General features: G+C 45.9%; 1 protein-coding gene across 1 annotated transcript in view; it reads right to left on the bottom strand.

The window, feature by feature from the left end:
• The window catches only part of PTTG1IP (PTTG1 interacting protein), a 53,246-nt gene that overhangs the window by 16,676 nt on the left and 13,126 nt on the right, over positions 1-23,444 (bottom strand). The window contains exons 3-5 of the mRNA XM_069733521.1: positions 9,808-9,916; positions 6,893-6,998; positions 6,565-6,630 (exon numbers count right to left, since the gene is read on the bottom strand). Of these exons, the coding sequence (XP_069589622.1) occupies positions 6,565-6,630; positions 6,893-6,998; positions 9,808-9,916 (281 nt within the window). The remainder of the gene's footprint in view (positions 1-6,564; positions 6,631-6,892; positions 6,999-9,807; positions 9,917-23,444) is intronic.

Below are 23,444 nucleotides of genomic sequence, written 5' to 3'. Positions count from 1 at the left end.
GGGGTGTACGGAGCGCAGAGCCGCGTGTGTACGGGGTGTACGGAGCGCAGAGCCGCGTGTGTACGGGGTGTACGGAGCGCAGAGCCGCGTGTGTACGGGGTGTACGGAGCGCAGAGCCGCGTGTGTACGGGGTGTACGGAGCGCAGAGCCGCGTGTGTACGGGGTGTACGGAGCGCAGAGCCGCGTGTGTACGGGGTGTACGGAGCGCAGAGCCGCGTGTGTACGGGGTGTACGGAGCGCAGAGCCGCGTGTGTACGGGGTGTACGGAGCGCAGAGCCGCGTGTGTACGGGGTGTACGGAGCGCAGAGCCGCGTGTGTACGGGGTGTACGGAGCGCAGAGCCGCGTGTGTACGGGGTGTACGGAGCGCAGAGCCGCGTGTGTACGGGGTGTACGGAGCGCAGAGCCGCGTGTGTACGGGGTGTACGGAGCGCAGAGCCGCGTGTGTACGGGGTGTACGGAGCGCAGAGCCGCGTGTGTACGGGGTGTACGGAGCGCAGAGCCGCGTGTGTACGGGGTGTACGGAGCGCAGAGCCGCGTGTGTACGGGGTGTACGGAGCGCAGAGCCGCGTGTGTACGGGGTGTACGGAGCGCAGAGCCGCGTGTGTACGGGGTGTACGGAGCGCAGAGCCGCGTGTGTACGGGGTGTACGGAGCGCAGAGCCGCGTGTGTACGGGGTGTACGGAGCGCAGAGCCGCGTGTGTACGGGGTGTACGGAGCGCAGAGCCGCGTGTACGGGGTGTACGGAGCGCAGAGCCGCGTGTGTACGGGGTGTACGGAGCGCAGAGCCGCGTGTGTACGGGGTGTACGGAGCGCAGAGCCGCGTGTGTACGGGGTGTACGGAGCGCAGAGCCGCGTGTGTACGGGGTGTACGGAGCGCAGAGCCGCGTGTGTACGGGGTGTACGGAGCGCAGCCGCGTGTACGGGGTGTGCGGAGCGGAGCAGCGTGTGAAAGGTGTACGGAGCGGAGTCGTGTGTAAGAGGTGTACGGAGCCATGTGTACGAGGTGTACGGAGCGGAGCAGCATGTGAAAGGTGTACGGAGCGGAGTCGTGTGTACGAGGTGTACGGAGCGGAGTCGTGTAAGAGGTGCTCGGATGAGAGCAGAGTGTGAAAGGTGTATGGAGTGGAGCCACGTGTGTACGAGGTGTACAGAGCAGAGCCACGTGTGTACGAGGTGTACAGAGCAGAGCCACGTGTGCAATGTGTATAGAGCGGAGCCGTGTGTGTATGAGGTGTACGGAGTAGTGCCGTGTGTGTACGAGATGTATGGAGAGGAGCCGTATGTGTATGAGGTGTACGCAGCGGAGCCGTATGTGTGCAAGGTATACGGAGCGGAGTAGCTTCTGCAATGTGTATGGAGCGGAGCGGTGTGTGTATGAGGTGTACGTAGTGCCGTGTGTACGAGATGTATGGAGCGGAGCCGTGTGTGTATGAGGTGTATGGAGCGGAGCTGAATGTGTACGAGGTGAACGGAACGGAGCCGTGTGTGTTTGAGATGTATGGAGTGGAGCCGTGTGTATGGAGCAGAGCCGTGTATGCAAAGTGTACGGAGCGCAGCCGCGTGTGTAGGAGTAGCTATGTGTGGCCATTATACGGTACGAAGTATCATGTGCGGCCAATATACAGTATGGAGCATCATGTGCGGCTGTTATACAGTATTGAGCATCATTTGTGGCCATTATACAGTATTGAGCATCATGTGGGGCCATTATACAGTATGGAGCATCATGTGGGGCCATTATACAGTATGGAGCATCATGTGTGGCCGTTATACAGTATGTAGCATCATGTGTGGCCATTATACAGTATTGAGCATCATGTGGGGTCATTATACAGTATGGAGCATCATGTGTGGCCATTATACAGTATTGAGCATCATGTGGGGCCATTATACAGTATGGAGCATCATGTGTGGCCATTATACAGTATTGAGCATCATGTGGGGCCATTATACAGTATGGAGCATCATGTGTGGCCATTATACAGTATGTAGGATCATGTGTGGCCATTATACAGTATGGAGCATCATGTGGGGCCGTTATACAGTATTGAGCATCATTTGGGGTCATTATACAGTATTGAGCATCATGTGCGGCAATTATACAGTATGGAGCATTATGTGTGGCCGTTATACAGTATTGAGCATTATGTGTGGCCGTTATACAGTATTGAGCATCATGTGGGGTCGTTATACAGTATTGAGCATCATGTGCGGCCATTATACAGTATGGAGCATCATGTGTGGCCATTATACAGTATGGAGCATCATGTGTGGCTATTATACAGTATGGAGCATCATGTGTGGCCGTTATACAGTATGTAGCATCATGTGTGGCCGTTATACAGTATGGAGCATTATGTGTGGCCGTTATACAGTATTGAGCATTATGTGTGGCCGTTATACAGTATTGAGCATCATGTGCGGCCATTATACAGTATGGAGCATCATGTGTGCATCAAGTGTGGCCATTATACAGTATTGAGCATCATGTGTGGCCATTATACAGTATTGAGCATCATGTGTGGCCGTTATACAGTATGGAGCACTGTGTGGCCATTATACAGTATTGAGCATCATGTGTGGCCATTATACAGTATGGAGAACTGTGTGGCCATATTTTTTTGTTTATAATTATTCTTTATGAACAGTGTGATCAGCAGTGCTAAATGGGTGTGGTTGAGACGTGGATATGGGTGTGACTAGTGAATGGGTGTGGTCAGAGGCGTGGCCTAAAATTTGCAGCGACGCGCGCCGCTAACTTTGTCCCTCTTTCCCAGCTTCAAAAGTTGGGAGGTATGTATATGTATAGGTGAACCTGGCAAAGTTTTATAGCTTCTGTACAGTAACTGAAATCACACATTGCTCAGTCATATTGGAGGCTGTCGAGTTCGCGAGACCCACGGCCGATGTGTGAACTGAGGTCCATACTATCACCACGAGACATGGATGAGCCAAATTAATTTTCTTCAGTCACAACATGGAGCTGTGCCACTGTCGCTTTAATCAACTGATCACGAAGGTGCCAGGAGTCAGACCCCTATTGGTCTGATATCGATGATGCATCTTAAAATTAGTTAATCAATATTAGGAGTCCCAGAAAGGTCATCTAAGAAAGAACAAGCCAACTCTCTAATATTCCATTACATACAGAAGGAAGCCATGACTATGAAGAAACAAATCAGCAAGGCACTCGCATCCTTTCTACTAAAAAAATAAAATCACATTATTACTTGCCATCATGAGTGGCAGTGCCTGTTCTTTAAATACATACACTACCGTTCCAAAGTTTAGGGTCACTTAGAAATGACCTTATTTTTGAAAGAACAGCAGTTTTTTCCAATGAAGCCAACACTAAATGATTCAGAAATACACTCTATACATTGTTAATGTGATAAATGACTATTCTAGCTGTAAACGTCTGGTTTGTAATGCAATATCTTCATAGGTATATAGAGGTCCATTTCCAACAACCATCACTCCAGTGTTCTTATGGTACTTTGTGTTTGCTAACTGTGTAAGAAGGCTAACGGATGGTTAGAATACCCTTGAAAACCCTTGTGCAAGTATGTTAGCACAGCTGAATACAGTTTGGCTGATTACAGAACCTATAAACCCGACCTTCCTTTGAGCTAGTTAAGAATCTGGAGCATTACATTTGTTGGTTCCATTAAACTATAAAAATGGCCAGAAAAAAAGAACTTTCATACGAAACTCGTCAGTCTATTCTTGTTCTTAGAAATGAGGGCTGTTCCATGCGAGAAATTGCCAAGAAACTGAAGAATTCCTACAACGGTGTGTACTACTCCCTTCAGAGGAGAGCACAAACAGGCTCTAACCAGAGTAGAAAGGGAAGTGGGAGGCCCCGCTGCACAACTGAGCAACAAGACAAGTACATTAGAATCTGTAGTTTGAGAAATCGACGCCTTACAGGTCCTCAACTGGCAGCTTCATTAAATAGTACACGCAAAACGCCAGTGTCAACGTCTACAGTGAAGAGGCGACTCCAGGATGCTGGCCTTCAGGGCAGAGTGGCAAAGAAAAAGCCATATCTGAGACTGGCTAATAAAAACAAAAGATTAATATGGGCAAAAGAACACAGACATTGGACAGAGGAAGATTGGAAAAAAGTGTTATGGACAGACAAATCAACGTTTGAGGTGTTTGGATCACACAGAAGAACATTTGTGAGATGCAGAACAACTGAAAAGATGCTGGAAGAATGTCTGATGCCACCTGTCAAGCATGGTGGAGGTAATGTGATGTTCTGAGGTTGCTTTGGTGCTGGTAAAGTGGGAGATTTGTACAAGGTAAAAGGGATGTTGAATAAAGAAGGCTATCACTCCATTTTGCAATGCTATGCCATACCCTGTGGACAGCGCTTGATTGGAGCCAATTTCATCCTACAACAGGACAATGACCCAAAGAACACCTCCAAATTATGTAAGAACTATTTAGGGAAGAAGCAGGCAGCTGGTATTCCATCTGTAATGGAGTGACCAGCGAGGTCACCAGATCTCAACCCCATTGAGCTGTTGTGGGAGCAGCTTGACCGTATGGTACGCAAAATGTGCCCATCAAGCCAAACAAACTTGTGGAGGGGCTTCTGGAAGCGTGGGGCGAAATTTCTTCAGATTACCTCAAACAAATTAACTGCTAGAATGCCAAAAGTCTGCAATGCTGTAATTGCTGCAAAGGGAGCATTCTTTGACGAAAGCAAAGTTAGAAGGAGAAAATTATTATTTCAAATTAAAATCTAGTCCAGACATTGACAAGGGTGGGAAAAAAGATTTTTTGATTCATTTGGTAGCTCATGTGATTAATAAAAGTATGAATTTTCATGGAAAACACAAAATTGTGTGGGTGACCCTAAACTTTGGAACCGTAGTGTACTTAGGACAACCACTTCATGAACTAAATGCTTGGCCCCAGTAAAATAAAAAACCTATACTCCCCTCCTGTGCCGGCGCCATTCCAGCGGTGTCGGCACTTGCGGTCTGTGGTTGTCGTGCAGTGGACGACATGTGGTGCCCGGCACCCATTCAGCGCTGGCGTCACAGTCCCCACATTAGCACGGAGTGAACACGAGTATGTCAGATCAGCTGCAGCCCAGACTTACTCTTCATGTTCAATCCTTACACAGGGAGTATAGGCTTTTCTCATTTTAAATCGGGGCCAAACATTTACTGAAAGAAGGGGTTGTCCTAGTAGTGGACAACCCCTCTAAAAGGAACTTGTCACCAAGTTTTCCTTAGGCTACTTTCACACTGGCGTTTTTTGCCAGACGTCGCAATGCGTCGTTTATGGCAAAAAACGCATCCTGCAAACTAGTTTGCAGGATGCGTTTTTGCCCCACAGATTAACATTAGCGACGCATTGCGACGCTTTGCCACACGTCGCAACCGTCGTGCGACGGTTGCGCTGTGTTGTGGCGGACCGCCGGGAGCAAAAAACGCCGGGAGAAAAAACTCCGCCCCCACCTCACAATGGGGCAGCGGATGCGCCGGAGAAATGCATCCGCTGCACCCGTTGTGCAGTGCGTCAAACGCTAGCGTCGGAATCTCTGCCCGACGCATTGCGACGGGGAGTTTCCGACGCTAGTGTGAAAGTAGCCTTATACAAAGTACAGCCAGCATCTGTAAGCTCTGATATACAGCATACTGGTCCAGTAGTTTGCTCTGCCAGTAGCCTGTGCAGGAGCGCGATGCTGGACACTATGGACGCGTCATCCACATGAAGCAGAGGAGGACGGCGATCACAAGAAGAGAGGAGGTATCGGGTTAAGACAGACGCCCATCAGACAGGACCATCTAAGTATAATAGCTATTTTTTTGTGCCTTGCCGAGCTGGTTGAGGACAAGTATACTAGAACGTTGTCATCCAGGACTTACCAGTGCTGGTCCTACTTTATAATGGGGGAAACCCTGTTTAAAGTTCCCTTTAAAAAACGCCAACAGTAAAAGATATAAAGTGGTGATACCTACACCCAAATAGGGAGCCCAATTCGTTATTTTTCTAATGTTATCTTACTTAGCTAAAGCCTTACTACAGAACTGGAGATTTTTAGCATATTGAGGGCACCTATAGCATCACAACTAGTATGGCTCTATTGCATATGTCTATTAAAAATAACAATCTGTGCCACTGAGATGCAATCCTAAACGTGCAAGAGCAGAAGGTGGGCGATAATCGGGACCTGAATGTTTAGGTCATGGCTAGTGTTGAGCGAGCGTCCTCAGATAAGGCATTATCGGAGCATGTTCAGGTCTTCAGTATGCTCAAATACTAGGCTCAAGTCGCGTCGGTTGCATATCACACAGCTGTTCAACATGCGGGGGATCAACTAAAACAGGCAGTCCCTGCATGTGTAGCAGCTGTCGAATGGCCATGAGACAAAGCCGCGGGAACATGAACATAGTATTCAAGCATGCCACAACATACACTGTTAGCACCCGAGCATGCTCAGCTAACACCTTATTCGAGTACATGCGCACAAGGCTAGTCACGCCAGAAGAGATTTCTGCACGTGCCCAGTGTTCTCCCCACAACCATTTTACTTCTCTTACCTTTCCTCCTGGCGGACTCGTCTCTCCTCCTTCTCTCTCACGGATTTTTCAGTCTCTAGACTTGAGCTAAAAGGTAGGGAGTAAAAAAAACAAAAAACAAAACCTGAAATGGAGATATAGTCTGATGGCATGTCTACTCCTATTAAACAATACAGTGGTCAGAAGAACAGGAGGGAGGCATGTACACCTTCTGTAGACAATGTCAATGTATAACTTCTGATTGTGTAAAATTACTCTACACAGTAAAGAATTCGCAAAAATTTAAAGAACCTGGGAAATTACCAAACATCCCCATTGTGCCACCCATCTGATACCGGATCACACTTACTTTCTGTTCTTCTTTTTCCTGCAACAGCAGCAGCAGCAGAGGATCAGGGACAAGATGATGGCTCCTCCGATCACAGAGAGGGTGATAATCAAAGCTTCAAAGTTAACTGAAATAATACATACTGCTATTAGTACAGAAGTGAGCGCTATACACAAACAACAAGGGGTGATCAAAAGGGTCTGGAGATAGAAGCAGTCAGGGTGCAATCTTGTACTACCGTCCCCACAGATCATCTCGCTCATCCACAAACCCCTGTAACGTAATATGAAGAGGTATGAGGACTATATTGTAAAAGCCACCATGACTTCATAATTAGAAAAATAAAAAAAATATTCTATGAAATGGAAGAGATAAAAATTAAAATGAGTCAGTGGCTGCAAATCCAGGCCCTGAGCTACTTACAGCAATCACATGAGAGCACATGAGCATTCCTCAGCGCTCAGAACGAGATTTGTGCAGCCCCCAAGGCGACAGGATCCAGATACCAAGAAGATTGTGCTGGTATAACAGGCAAAACCATAACTTCAGCTGCAAACTCACCAGCCGTAAGCTTTTATCCCACCTGGGCAGCACGGTGGCTCAGTGGTTAGCACTGCAGCGCTGGAGTCCTGGGTTCAAATCCCAACAAGGACAAAATCTGCAAAGAGATTGTATGTTCTCCCCGTGTTTGCGTAGGTTCCCCCCACAATCCAAAGACATACTGATAGGGAATCTAGATTGTGAGCCCCATTGGGGACAGTAACGATAATGTGTGCAGAGTGCAGACAGTAAAGCGCTGCGGAATATGTTAGCGCTATATAAAAATAAAGATTATTATTATCATCTGACTGCTGAGCTCTGTATAACCCAGCTCACACCACACACAGCTTTTTGTGAACACTGTGCATAGGCAGAAAGCTGCTAATCAGTGAATGGGGCGGGGTTTGACTACTTGGTAGCACGTTTACTAGTCCTTTAGTGATAATCTCTGGCTGATGATTTTTATAAAAACTACAAGAAGCAGCCCAGTATTTGATACACCGCTGGAATCAGGCTCTCTGCCTCTGCATTATATTTCACTCATATTAGGTATTGATCGACTCCCTTTAACCCCTTTACAACCTTGGATGTATAGGTATGTTTAAGATCGCCTCCCTCCCTTTGACGAGGGCTCCAGCAGTAAGCCTGCAACTTTCCCAACACGCGTCATAAACCCTGCCCATGTCACATGACCGTCGGTCAACGATGTGGGGTGACATGACAACCCGGGGTCTGCAGGAGACCCCTGTAGTTGGCACCCATAGCAGATGATCATTTTAGCTGCATATAGCAGCAGAGCTGAAGCCCTGCTATGTATAGAATAAGCGATCGGATGATCACAGCTTCTAGTCTCCCATGGAGACTATTCAAGGTAGTGAAAAGGTATAAAAGTTTAAAATCACCCCCTTTTGGCCCCAATCAAAATAAAACAAATTGAAAAAATAAAAAAATACACATATTTGGTATCCCTGAGTTCAGAAAAGCCCGATCAATATATAAAAGGAATCAGATAGGTAAACAGCGTAACAAGGAAAAATAAAAAATAAACGCCAGAATTCCGTTTTTTTGCATGAAAATGTTATAAAGGGCGATCAAAATATATCTATACCAAAAGGTTATCAATAAAAACATCAGCTCTGTAAGCAAAAAAAATAAGCTCTCACCCAGCCCAAGATCATAAAAAAAAAATGCCTTTTTTCTCCTCTTTTTACAAACTTTGGATTTTTTTTCACCACTTAAAATAGAGCCATAAACTCATACCTGGAGAATCATAATGGCATCTCAGTTTTATCATTTAGTGAACATGGTAAAAACAAAAACAATTGTAGAATTTCACTTTTTTTTTTTGCAATTTCTTCGCACTTAGAATTTTTTACTCCTGTTATCCAATACACTATATTGTAAAACCAATAAGGCCATTAAAAAGTACAACTCATCCTGCAAAAAACAAAACAAAAAAAACAAGCCCTGACATGGCCCTATTGACGGGGGAGGAGAATGGCTCTGGGGAGAATGGGAGCAGAAAACAAACAAAGAACTCAAGGTGATAAAGGGGTTATTAAGTTATTCCCCATCAAAAAGCTAGAGGATAAGTTATTGTGGGTGTGACCGCTGGGACCCCCACCAACCCACACTAACTCTGGCAGACCCATAGAGAATGGATAGAGCGAAGGTGTGCGTGCTTGACCTCCATTCAGACAGAATTTTTTCGTGAGTGCTTGACGAATAACCATTTCTCTCCATTATATGATGTGTTTCCTACATTTCTCATCAGTTTCCTCCTCTGCAGGCGCCATTTCTTATGAGATCTCAGACACAGAACACATATGGATTCTTGCTCTTTCCTTTGAAAGTGCAGACAGAAGCAGATATATGGAGGACATTGTACAACAGTTCTGAGCCGTGTAGATGTGAATCCAGCTCAGAGGCGAGAAGATACTTGTTAGAAAGCTCAGCACAATCTATGTTTTCTCACTACCATCACTCCTCCTCCCCACATAATATAAAAAACATGTAATCTGACACCTCACTGAGCTGGCAATCCGTCTTGTAAGAGCAAAACTGAATTGAGCTGTCCCCCCCCACAGTGAATGAGAAGTTCAGGAGGTAGAGGTGATTAAGTGGCTTATAAGTGGAGAAAGAAGGAACAATTCTATGACAAAGTACCGTATATTAAAGTTTCTTATAAATCACCTGTACAACTGATGTATGCAAGTACAGCACAGCCCCAAGTAAAGTTAAATAGAAAGCTATAGCACTGTAAATGCCAGGAAAAAAAAAGTCAGATTTCCTGGAATTGCCTGCTTTAAATGAAAACATACCTTTAGTATGCAACCTAGAAAGTCACCTGAGTTGGTGTATGGGACAATTGACACAAACGTCAAATATTTACTCACCCCAGCATATCCCCCAGCGGGCATCCTTTAGTGTACACAGCGACGAGGAAGGCAGGATGTGTCTAACAGGATAATCCACACACTTGCTGTCTGTGTTGCACCACAAACACTAAAAGGGAAAAAAAACATCAATGTGTCAATTGCAGAGAAATCCAACGACCTATTCACAGACCAGCAATCCTGCCACCAGAGGATATTATACCACCATGTGCATGAGCCACAAATGCCATCTCTTGGATTGGCCTGTAACAAAACTACAGATCCCAGCAAAGCTGAGGGCAAAGTGCAAGGCTGAGGCCACTGCTACACTTTACTATGTGATGTACGAACGGGAATCAAAAGTTACATAAAAAACAAAACACCGCAATTTTGCAGTTTTATTTATTTTATTTTTGGGGTGGGGGTGGGTCAATGTTTGTTTATACGGAGCTTAGTGTTCAGTAAAGAGCATTCTCCGGGTTGGTACAATTAACGGTATGTGCGCTAATTGTGTATTTGCTTGCAGAAATTTTTGCATCTTGACAGCAAAACCGCATGTTTTGCATGTGTTTTCATACAGCAATTAATGCTTTTTTGAGCTTAAAAATATTTTTTTTTGTGACAATTTCTTAGTTCAACCCCTTTTTCATTCTGATACAGTAGCATCAGGGTAATGGGAGTAATGAAGATGTGTCAGCCTCATTACTAAACTGATAATTAAAGAGTTAAACACACACAGTCACCAGCCTATGTAGGAGTGTTAACAGAATGAACCTACATAGGCTGTAACCAAACAGCAACTGTTAATTTTTACAAAAAAACGAAAGAGAAAAAAAAAAAGTTGCATTGGCTCACGCGTAATTTTCATAACCAGCAGAGGGAAAGCCAACAGCTGAGGACTGATGTTAATATTCTGGGAAAGAGCCAATAGCCATAAAGGCTCCCAGGCTATTTAATATCAGCTCACAGTTGTTTGCTTGGCCTTTAGGGGGACCCCAGAAAAAAAAAATTTAACGTAGGGTCCCCTATAAAGTCTAACCAGCAAAGGCTAGGCAGACTGTGGTGGGCTGATATTAATAGATATTGCAGTATATACTATTAATCAGTCTCCTATGAACACCTGTGGCTGGGCTTCACAAGATGGCAACAACAGGGCTTTCTGCAAGCCTCGGCACCCCACCGACATCCTGCAATCGACTGAACACACTCTACCAGGATGGTGCACTTTAAATGCCGCTGGCAATGAATGACCTTGCAATTAAGGAGTGTAACAATATTGGTTGGAGCGAGCTCTGATAGCTGCTGTTTGAGGCAGATGACGGCATTATAGAACAGCCTCAGAGTCGGCTCCATGATTGATACAAGTCACAGCGTAAAGGTGAGACAGGGAATATGGGGATCTGAGTCGGCAAATTTGTTACAGACCTTAACTATAGGAGTCCACTACGTGATCACTGCAGATTATTCATAGATCAGATCATTGCAACGGTGCGGAGAACGAGACGTCACATTGCACAGAGGAGATTAGATCAAGAAATGCACATTTACGTAGGAGGACAGGACCATCAGTGCCATTTCATGATTACGTGCAGGTCCACTCTATAGGACTGGCACATGTGTGAAAGAAAAAAAAAAAAAAAAAGACGAAAAGAACACCGCTTATGAGGAAACAATTACTCATAAAACAGAAGTAAATTCATTAGAAACAGAAGCACTGGGTCAGCAACCAGCAGGATTACTCATGATTTCTAATCATTAAGAGATCGTTTTTATTTTTTTTTTTATATATTTTATTACTTCTAAAAACAGAGAAAGATTTCACTGGTGACAAAGACTCGGCACGTACATAGTTTGGTCTTTTTCGTAGTAACATACGGATGTGAAACCTGGACAATAAACAAAACAGAAGAATGGACACCTTCAAAATGTGGTGCTGGAGAAGGATGTTATCAATACCATGGAGGCAAGAAGAACAAACAAATCAATATTGCAACAAATCAAGCCAGACATGTCACTCGAAGCAAGAATCACCAAGTTACGACTTGCCTACCTCACATCATGGTCGGAAGAATAGAAGGAACAAGGTGAAGAGGAAGATCAGCAACTTGATGGCCTGACACTATCAAGATAACAGCAGAGAAGACCCTTGCGGACCTATCTAGGCTTACACAAGATCGATTTTCTTACAGAGTGTTCATCGATTAAGTCGCCATGGCACGAGATCAAGCTGAAGGCTGCTAAAGCAATATATTTCTAAAGCAAAATAAGTTAAATCTGCAGCATATCAAATTATTAAAATTACCAAAAAAAACAGTCATAAAGAACAAGTTTGAAAACTGGCCTGCGATACAGAAAATAAACAGCAAATCAATTTATGCTGCAGATTTTACCCTGGAAGCACAGAGCAAAATTAACATTTAACCAAGATGTGCACTAAATTAAGAGGATGGGAGTTTAAAGGGAACCTGTCACCCCGTTTTTTCAGATTGAGATAAAAATACTGTTAAATAGGGCCTGCGCTGTGCGTTACAATAGTGTATGTAGTGTACCCTGATTCCCCACCTATGCTGCGAAATACATTACCAAAGTCGCCGTTTTCGCCTGTCAATCAGGCTGGTCAGGTCATGTGGGCGTGGTGACATCGCTGTTTCTTCCCCAGCTTTCCGTTGGTGGCGTAGTGGTGTGCGCATGTCCAAGTGCCGAATCCACTGCACGCAGGTGAAGAAAAAGCGCGCGATCTGCGCTATTACCCTTGTCATCGGTGGGGGCGGCCATCTTCCTGAGGCCGCGCGTGCGCAGATGGAGTGCTCTGCTGCACGGGGCTTCAGGAAAATGGCCGCGGGATGCCGCGCGTGCGCAGATGGAGATCGCGGCGGCCATTTTCCCAAAGCAGAGTTTGCATTAAGGGTGACAGGTTCCCTTTAAGAAAAAATAAATAAAAAACAGATCTAGATTTGCTAGACTTGAACTGATTAATTTTTGTTATTTTAGCTCATATCTATAGCACATAAAGCCTATGATAATGGACGGAGAACAAGCACTGGCCAGTACATTTACATAGCAGGCTTTTCGGGTAATACTTAGGTCTTCAGTGCATGTCACGGACTTGTCTATGCAGATTATGCACCCCAGGCGAGACCCAGAGCTGCGGGAATAACACTCATATTACAGATGCCAGGAGGGACCCTAGGGGTATGTGCACATGTGCAAAAATTGCAGAAGAAAGTTCTGCTGCCAAACCTGATGTGTTGGCAGGAAAAACGTCAAACAAAATATCTGTGTTTGCCATATTTTTTACATGTGCTTTTGTTGCACATTTTCCCCACTCATTAGTAACACTGAATCGACATGCTACAGATTTAAGTCTGCAAGGGAAAAAAATAAGAACCGTGTGCATGAGACTTCAAGAATTGCATTCACTTTGCTGGTAATAGAAAATACTTCAAGTTGTGTGACAACACCGCACCAAAAAAAAAAAAAAAAAAAAAAATTGTATTTGACTTTCCACATTGCTGAGTCTTAAATACACGTGGATGACTGGACAATAAAACCAAGTAACATAACGTAAGAGATTATGTGGTATTTGACTAGGTAAATAACGAGTAAATTTCTGCTTGTATTACTGCATCTCATAAAAGTCACAGTTGTGCGTCAGGGTAAGGACAGCGGGACAGTTCCCCTCCACAAGTGATTATGGAGCGCCCGCTAGGACCGTGGGGTACTCTGTACTGGGCCGGGTCTTAAAGGGATGTGTCACAGTGGCAGTGACCCAGTCCGGGGCCCTGGACGGCCAATAAAAGGGAAATTAACAAAAATAGGTATTAAGCTTAACGTTAATTATGTTTCCAGGAGTCCATCCTGACAGCACTCTGGAGGACGTCCTTCCTCCCTTGCTGGGACAGGAAACACACGAGAGTTTAAAAGGTCCGGTCCCACCCCCAAACCTCAGTGTTGTAACAAGAACCGCCTCAAGGAAATGCAGAAAAGACATTTTAATGGTCAATTGAACATAATACATTAAAAATCAGACACATATTACATCATATGCCATGAACACACTACAACTCTGCCAGAGTTATATTATATTATGCCAATCCATATTACCAGGGGGGGGGGGGGGGGAACTGCCCGTGCTGTCAGGATGGACTCCTGGAAACATAATTAAAGGTAAGCTTAATACCTATTTTCCAGGACGTCATCCTGACAGCACTCTGGAGAGTACCAAAGCACCTCCTCAGGGTGGGATTACCGCTTGGAGAACCTTTCTCCCGAAAGCAGTATGATAACCAGACAAAACATCGAGTTTATAATGTTTACAAAAGGTATTAGCACTGGCCCATGTTGCCGCCCTACAGATCTGATCTAGAGAGGCACCAGCCCTCTCTGCCCAAGATGTAGCTATCCCTCGAGTAGAGTGTGCATGAAGACCCCCCGGAGGAGGAATCCCCTCTGATCGGTAGGCCTCAGAGATCACCGAAGTGATCCAACGAGCAATAGAGGCCTTAGAAGCCTTTTTTCCCTTATTTCTCCCACCAAACAAAATAAACAAATTTGGATCAATACGCCAAGAGTTGGTGGCCGCCAGATAGTCAAGGACAGCCTGTCTGACATCTAGAGAATGCAAAGCTCTCTCCTTAGCATTAGCCGGATTATTGCAGAAGGATGGTAACATGATTTCCTGGTTCCTATTTTTAAGAGTTGCTACTTTTGGAATAAACGAGGGATCAAGTTTGAGGATTAAACTTTCATCTCTAATCTGAAGGTACGGATCCCTAGTACTCAGAGCCTGAATCTCCCCCACTCTCTTAGCTGTGGTAATAGCTACTAAGAACGCTGTCTTTCGTGTTAGAACCGAAATGGGCATATTATCAGCTGAGGCGTAAGTATCTTTACAGAGAAATCTGAGGACCAAATTAAGGTCCCAGGAAGGCGACAGTTGCCTAATGGCGGGGCGTAACCTCTGGGTGGCTCTGATAAACCTGACTATCCAAGGGTGAGATGCTAGGGGATAGTCAAAAAAGGAGCTAAGAGCGGAGATCTGCACTTTCAGGGTGCTTGGTTTGAGACCTTTGTCAAACCCAGCCTGCAGGAAATCTAGAATTCTAGGTAAGTCGGGAGTGCCTGCCGCAATCTCGGACCTGCCACCCTCCAGACAGAATCGTCTCCAGATCTTCAAATAAATTGCCGATGTGACAGGCTTCCTACTGGCCTTGATTGTGGCAATTACTTGACTTGATAGCCCACTGGCCTTCAAGATCATCCCTTCAGGATCCAGGCCGAGAGATGGAGCTTCTCTGGATTTGGGTGATACACAGGACCCTGGTGGATTACATCTGTCCTGAGAGGCAGCTCTACTGGGTTCTCGACTGCTAAGTCTACCAGACGGGAGAACCAACTTCTTTTCGGCCAGTATGGCACAACCAGAATAACTCGAGCCCGGTCTTCCTTGATCTCCTTGAGAACGGCAGGGATTAATGCCAGAGGAGGGAAGGCATAAGAGAGAGGTTCTGTCCAATCCTGGCTCAGACCGTCTATCCCTTCCGGAAGATCCCGCGGGTTCAGAGAGAAGAATTTTGAGACCTTCGAATTTCTCCTGTTTGCAAAAAGGTCTATACTGGGAGTTCCCCAGCGAAGACACAAATCCCGGAAGATATCCTGGTTGAGTTCCCACTCTGTTGCAAACACTCTTCTCCTGCTCAGGAAGTCTGCAATGACGTTCTGGGAGCCTTCTAGGTGAACCGCAGAGATGGAAAGGACCGATCTTTCTGCCCAGCGAAATATTCTCCCTGCCAGTTCCTGAAGTCGATAGTGCCTTGGACCTCCTTGATGCTTCAGAAAGGAAACCATAGTCACATTGTCGGATAGAATCCTGACATGTCGATTCTCCGGAATCTGATGGTTCCTTTTCAAGGCCTCCCAAACGGCATACAGTTCTTTGAAGTTGGAGGAACTGTGAACGACGTCTGAAGGCCATCTGCCCTGTAGAATCCTGCCTTTTAAATGAGCACCCCAGCCCCAGGTGCTGGCGTCTGTTGTGATTACCACATAGGGATCGGTGGACCATAGCACCCCATTCCTTAACTTCTCTGGGTTTGTCCACCAAAGGAGAGACCTTCGTACCCGATACGTCAGCTTTAAAATATTGTCCAGAGAAGACTGACGCCGGTCCCATTTGGAGAGGATTAATCTCTGCAGAGGTCTTGAATGGAACTGTGCCCATCTTACACATGGTATGCATGCCGTCATTAGGCCTAGCATTCTTATGGCCATCTTTACTGAGACTCTGTGTTCTAGTAAGAGTCTGACCTGGATCCGTATTGCCTCCAGCTTGGACTCTGGTAGAAGCGATATTCTGTTTACTGAATCCAAACATACTCCCAGGAAGATCTTCTTGTGTTCCGGAGTTAAGTCGGATTTCTGCCAATTTATGACCCAACCTAACTGTTCCATCACAGATAAGGTTCGGTTCCTGTGATCTATTAGAATCTCCGGAGTACTTGCCACCAGGAGGAAGTCGTCGAGATAAGGAATTATTCTGATTCCTTGGTTCCTTAGGAAAGCAACAATCTCCGACACCAACTTTGTAAAAATCCGAGGAGCCGATGCAAGGCCGAACGGAAGGCTCTGAAACTGGAAGTGACAGGTCCCAGATGGCAGAACTACCGCAAACCTCAGAAGCCTCTGAGAAAGAGGGTGAATGGGAACCTGATAATAGGCACTTTTCAGGTCGAAAGTGCACATTACATCGTCTGATCTATGAGGAGGATTGCCGAACGAACTGACTCCATACGGAACCTCTTGTACCTGACCCAATGATTCAGGGGTTTCAGGTTCACTATTGTGCGAGAGTCGCCGGAGGGTTTAGTTATTGAAAATAGGGAAGAGTAGTGACCCTGGCCTACTTCTAATGGTGGTACTGGAATTATGACTTGAGAGGAAAGCATCCCCATTAAGTCTATCATCATGGGCGAGTCCGGAGGAACCATCATAGGAACAATGTATCTGTCTGGTGGAGGGGAATAAAGCTCGATCCTGTAGCCCTCTGCCACAGTCCGAAGAACCCACTGATTCTTGGTGATTTGAGCCCAGCTGTCTGAAAAGTGACGAAGCCTCCCCCCTATAAGGGTGGCGTCATTGAGACTTAGATTTCGAGGAGGGACTGAAGAAAACATTTCTGTTCCTATTACCCTGGGTACGTGAACCCCTGTTGAATCCCCTGTTAGATCTACCGCCTCTGAAGTCTGACTGTCTCCTGAAGGAGAACCCTCTCCGAAAGGACTGCGACCTCTTAGGCTTGTCCTCCGGAAACCCTTTTTTCTTGTCAGAGGCTGACTCTAGAATAGTATCTAGAGATGGACCGAATACCCTTGTACCTGAAAAGGGGATTGAGCATAGCTTGGTCTTAAGGTACCTTCACACATAACGATATTGTTAACGATATCGTTGCTATTTGTGACGTAGCAACGATATCGTTAATGAAATCGTTCTGTGTGACAGCGACCAACGATCAGGCCCCTGCTGGGAGATCGTTGGTCGCTGAATAAAGTCCAGAACTTTATTTCGTCGCTGGACTCCCTGGAGACATCGCTGGATCGGCGTGTGTGACACCGATCCAGCGATGTCTTCACTGGTAACCAGGGTAAACATCGGGTAACTAAGCGCAGGGCCGCGCTTAGTAACCCGATGTTTACCCTGGTTACCATGCTAAAAGTAAAAAAAAACAAACACTAGATACTTACCTAACGCTGTCTGTCCTCCAGCGCTGCGCTCTGCACTCCTCCTGTACTGGCTGTGAGCCGGAAAGCAGAGCGGTGACGTCACCGCTCTGCTTTCCGGCTCACAGACAGTACAGGAGGAGAGCAGAGAAGCAGAGCGCAGCGCTGGAGGACAGACAGCGGTAGGTAAGTATCTAGTGTTTGTTTTTTTTTACTTTTAGCATGGTATCCAGGGTAAACATCGGGTTACTAAGCGCGGCCCTGCGCTTAGTTACCCGATGTTTACCCTGGTTACCGGCATCGTTGGTCGCTGGAGAGCTGTCTGTGTGACAGCTCTCCAGCGACCAAACAGCGACGCTGCAGCGATCCGGATCGTTGTCGGTATCGCTGCAGCGTCGCTTCATGTGAAGGGGCCTTTAGAGGCATTATCTCCAGACCAAGATCTTAACCAGACCGCCCTCCTAGCCGCATTAGATAATGAACTATTTCTGGCCGAAAATCTGACGGATTCAGCCGTCATGTCGGACAGAAAAGCCGTGGCAGATCTCATTATAGGGAGAGATTTTAGGATCTCGGGGTCTTATTAGAGAGATGCTCTTCTAATTGACCCAACCAAAGGTACATAGACCGTGCTACTGAGGTAGCTGCAATGTTGGTCTTAATTAGCGCCGCAGAGGATTCCCAGGTCCTTTTTAACAGTACGTCGGCTTTCCGATCCATGGGATCGCATAAGTTTGATGAGTCCTCGAAAGGAATAGCAGTCTTTTTGGCAACCTTTGCCACAGGAACGTCCACTTTGGGGATCTCGTCCCAAAGTTTTACTTCCTCTGAGTCAAACGGCAGACGAGCCTTAAAGTCCTTGGACAATACCAGCCGCCGTTCTGCCTCCTTCCACTCTTCGAGTACCATGGCTTTGATATGCTCGCTAACTGGGAAGACTGTCTGCCGACGCGACATAAGTCCCCCAAACATCAGGTCCTGCCTGGATTGCGGTTTAGCAGTTTCTTCTATTTGCATTGTGCTCCGCACCGCTTGCACCAGATCATTCGTATCCTCAGCCTGGAAGAGGTACTTCCTCTGGTGGTCCTGGCTTCCCGAAGGAAGCTCCCCTTCCTCTTCAGAGACAAAGTCTTCAGAGTCAGACCTATCTTCAGAGGAAAATTCTGGTTCTTTAAAGTCCCGTTCCTTCCTGGCCCTCTTGCGGACAGGAATAGGGCTAGATATTTCCATCATACTAGACAGAGGATTGGACTTCCTCTCGTATAAGGGACCTCATCTCCGATAGCAGTGAGGGCTGCTCATCTCTCATAACCTTGGATGTGCAATCTGCACATAAGGTTTTCCCATGCGAGTCTGGCAGCTTTACGCTACATATGGGGCATCTACTGGACTTTCCAGAGGCCTTGCCGGATTTCTTAACTGGACCAGGCGGGACAGCGGGGGTACCCTTATCCTTAAACGATATAAGGATGGCTAACTATAAGCATGGCTAACTATAAGAACCAAACACCCTTAACCGTGCTTATAAATAAAAAACCTATAAGGGTGGGAAGTGAAGGGGTGCTGTCGTGGCTCTATAAAAGAGCATTACCGGTACGTAATCCGGTGTTTTCTCTTCGCCACGACAGCACCCACTTGAGAGACTTTCAGAGATAGTCATTTGGGAGGGATCACCGTGTTAAGGACTGATCTACCGAAGGACAAGTCAGATGAGGCAGATAGATCTAATCTATAGTGATTATAGAAGGTAGTAGGTGAAGACCAGGTTGCGGCCTTACATATCTGTTCTAACGGAACCTCCGCTCGTTCAGCCCAGGATGATGCAATCGCCCGGGTGGAATGTGCTCTTACGGTCTCAGGCGGATTCTCCCCTTTGGATGAATAGGCCAGACATATTGCATCTCGAATCCACCGAGATAAAGTACCCTTCGTAATTCCAGCTCCTTTTCTATGACCCTGGAACGAAACAAAGAGAGCCCTGCTCTTCCTCCAGGCGCTAGTCCTATCCAAATAGGCTAATATGGCTCTCCTCACATCTAATGTGTGGTATCTTTGTTCTTCCTGACTTGTAGGGTTATCATAGAAGGAGGGAAGGTAAATTTCTTGTGTTCTATGAAATTTAGTGCATACTTTGGGTAAGTATGAAGGGTCTGTTTTGAGGACAACTCTGTCTGGGAAGACTGACATAAAGGGAGGATCTATCGATAGTGCCTGTATGTCACTTACTCTTCTTGCTGACACTAAGGCGACGAGAAGAGCTGTCTTGAGGGAGACATGTTTTATGTGAGCTGAATGTAGAGGCTCAAAGGGGTGATCTGTAAGAGCTTCAAAAACTAAATTAACATCCCAAGGTGGTACATGGGGAGTTCGAACCGTTTCTGACCTCTGGCATGCTGCAACAAATCTGGCTACCCACTTATTACCTGCGATATCAAGACCATATAAAGCCCCCAGCGCAGAGATGTGTACTTTTAAGGTACTGACTGCCAGACCTAGATCGCGCCCTTTATGAAGAAATTCTAGAATCATGGGAATGTGAATTTCGTTTGACAGGGCCGTTGGGTAGAGGTTTAGAAATTTTTTCCACACTCTTGCATAGATGGAGGTAGTGGACTTTTTCCTACTTAGTAGTAGAGTGTCAATCACTTTGTTTGAGAACCCCCTCATCTTTAGCAGCTGCCTCTCAAGTTCCAGGCTGTTAACCGTAGACCCTTCACCTGAGGGTGGTTGAAGGGGCCCTGGAAGAGAAGATCCCGATCCTCCGGGAGGATCCAAGGGTCTGAGATTGACATGGCTCTCAGCCAGGAAAACCATGGCCTCTTGGGCCAGAATGGAGCAATTAGGATCACGTTTGCTCTGTCCTCCCTTATCTTCCTGATCACTGTCGGAAGTAGTATCAGCGGGGGAAAGGCATATGCCTTCTTGAATACCCATGGTACCTGTAGGGCGTCGAAGATATCTGGATTGTCAGATCGGAACAATGATGCGAATTTTTTGACTTGCCTGTTTTGTCTTGTCGCAAAGAGATCTATTTCGGGAGTGCCCCACTTTCTTATTATCATACAAAAGATACGACGATTTAGAACCCACTCTCCTTGATGGAGAGTGTGGCGACTGAGGAAATCTGCTCTCGAATTGTCGATTCCTCTTACATGTAGCGCTGATATGGACAGGAGGTGTTCCTCTGCCATGGCTAGAATATCGTTGGCTATAGACATGAGTCCTTCCGATCTTGTTCCTCCTTGGTGGTTTATATAGGCTACTGCTGTCATGTTGTCTGAGAAGACTCTTGTATGTGTTCCGTGTAGCTGCGGAAGAAATTCAGATAAGGCATGATAAACAGCCTTCAGCTCTTTTTTATTAGAAGAATCATCTGATTCTGTAGGAGACCACAGACCTTGCACTATTTGATCTTCTAAATATGCACCCCACCCACTAGGACTGGCGTCAGTGAAAACAGTTTTCGATGGTTTTACCACCCAGGGGACCCCACTGGAAAGATGGTTCGGATTTAACCACCAAGTGAGAGATTGGATCACGTCGGTCGTTAAGGAAATACGAGAATCTAATCGGCCAAGTAACCTTTCTTCCTCACGAAGTATTGTATACTGCAATTTTTTACTATGGAATTGGGCCCACGGAACAGCTGGAATACAGGAAGTGAAGGAACCAAGAAGGGACATACCTTCTCTTAGGGAAATTAGAGGGTGGTTAATCACTGATTGTACTTTGTTTATGATTGCTATTTGTTTTGACTCGGGAAGAAAGCACATTTGATTTGTAGAGTCTAGAATAATTCCTAAAAATCTTTGCTCAGTTGTGGGGGACAATCTAGATTTTTCCCAATTCACTAACCACCCTAACCCCTGTAAGGATGAAATTGAATCAGACACGCGTTGATGACATTGAGAAAGAGAGTTCCCGACTATCAATAGGTCATCCAAATAAGGCATTATGAGTGTATCTTTTAACCTCAAATATGACATTACCTCTGACATCAGTTTTGTGAAAACTCTAGGGGCTATTGATAGTCCAAAGGGCATTGATGTGTATTGATAATGCCGTATCTGACCTTTGACCATAACTGCCACCCGTAGATATTGTTGATGCTCTCTGAAGATTGGCAGATGATAGTATGCATCTTTAAGGTCAAGAACTGCCATGAAGCAATGGGGAAACAGAAGCTTGACAGCTGACCGAATGGATTCCATTTTAAACGTTTGGTTCTCTAAGAAGACGTTTAGTCTTTTGAGGTTAATTATTGTTCTATATGATCCGTCAGGTTTTGAAATCAAAAATAAAGGGGAATAAAATCCCCTTCCTTTTTGATGAAAAGGGACTTCCACCAATACTCCTTTGGACAGGAGAGTTATTATTTCCTGTTCCAAGGCCTCTTGTTGTGAAGGTGAACCTAAGGAAGTCAAACAAAACGAGTCCGGCGGAACTTGAGAAAATCTTAGTTTTAGGCCTGTAGTTATAAGGCTAGTTGCCCATGAATTAGAGGTTATTGCCAGCCATTGTGTGGAGAAGAAGGACAACCTACCACCAACAGGTAGATCTGTCCTAGCGGGGTTTATCCTCAGGTTTGAAGGGGCGTTTTCCGAAGAAGGCTCCCTTCTGCTTAAAGTCCTTATTAGCCCAACGGTCCTGGTTTTTATAGTCCCGTCTTCTGTTGAACATGGGCTTTCGGAATGCTCTCCTATAAGATGGAAGATAAGAGTTATTGGGGAACCCTTTCTTCCTCTCACCCGCTTTGGTAAGAATGTCATCCAACTGAGCACCAAATAGGTACTCACCTTGGCAGGGCAGACCACATAACTTGGATTTTGTTTGTGGATCGCCTTTCCACCCCTTTAGCCACAAGGCGCGGCGAGCCGCGTTGGTTAGGCCTGCTGATTTGGCTGCTAGTCGGATGGAATCAGCCGAAGAATCTGCCAAAAAGGCAGTAGCTCCTCTGATTAACGGAATGGATGATTGCGGGAAAGGCCACCTTTTAAGCCTTCTTCCAGATCATTCAACCAAACCATCAGGGACCTAGCAGTACATGTCGCCGAGATAGCTGGTCTAAAGGCTCCTGTACAGGATTCCCAAGCGCTTTTTAAAAGGGAATCTGCTTTCCGATCGAGCGGGTCTTGCAGGGATCCTGAATCTTCAACAGGCAATAAAGATTTCTTAGAAGTGGATGCCACTGCCGCATCTACTTTTGGGGCTTTTACCCATTTGGAGAAATCCTCGTCATTAAAGGGATAGCGACGTTTTGAGGAAGACGGCAACCCTCTTTGCCCCTGGCTTTCCCACTCTTAACTAACTCCTTTATTGCTGGAATAATAAGAAATGAAGGTCTCTTTCTCGGACAGGCCAGCAAACATCACGTCCTGTGGTGTTTTAAGGGTCTTAGTATCTTCTATACCCATGGTGTTACGTACTGATCTGACTAAATTGTCAATGCTTTCTGTAGGGAAACATGTATCCTGTTCACCCTCCGAGGATATAACCTCTTGGGAACTGTCCGACTCTTTATCCTCAACCTCAGATGACTGTTCAGATATAGGAGAGCTGTATTTCTTCCTACTTCCAGGAATTTTATCCGAGTTTCGAAAGGCTCGCAACTCCTCTCTTATCATACTACGTATATCATCCGACCTTACTGAAGACTCCTCTCGTAAGGTGGATTCGATGCAAGACTGGCATAACTTTTTTAAGTAGGTATCCGGGAGCGGCTGAGAGCATAAGGCACATTGCTTATGTTTTGATTTCCCTGTTCTTTTAACCTAGGGAATTAGACGAAAGAGGGAGTACAATCAGCTTAGAATAGGGTAGACATACACTCACCCCTGAAGCTGTCATAATACCGGCTGGAGAGGAGGAGACGGAGGCACAGATGGAGGAACCGACCGGTCCGATCTCTTTTCCCTGGTGCTCTTGGAGGATGATCTGCGGCTG

This window comes from Ranitomeya imitator, chromosome 7, assembly GCF_032444005.1.
Source record: "Ranitomeya imitator isolate aRanImi1 chromosome 7, aRanImi1.pri, whole genome shotgun sequence".
NCBI lineage: Eukaryota > Metazoa > Chordata > Amphibia > Anura > Dendrobatidae > Ranitomeya > Ranitomeya imitator.
The sequence above is the reverse complement of the archived record's forward strand: the minus strand, read 5'-3'. Positions and strand labels throughout refer to the sequence as shown.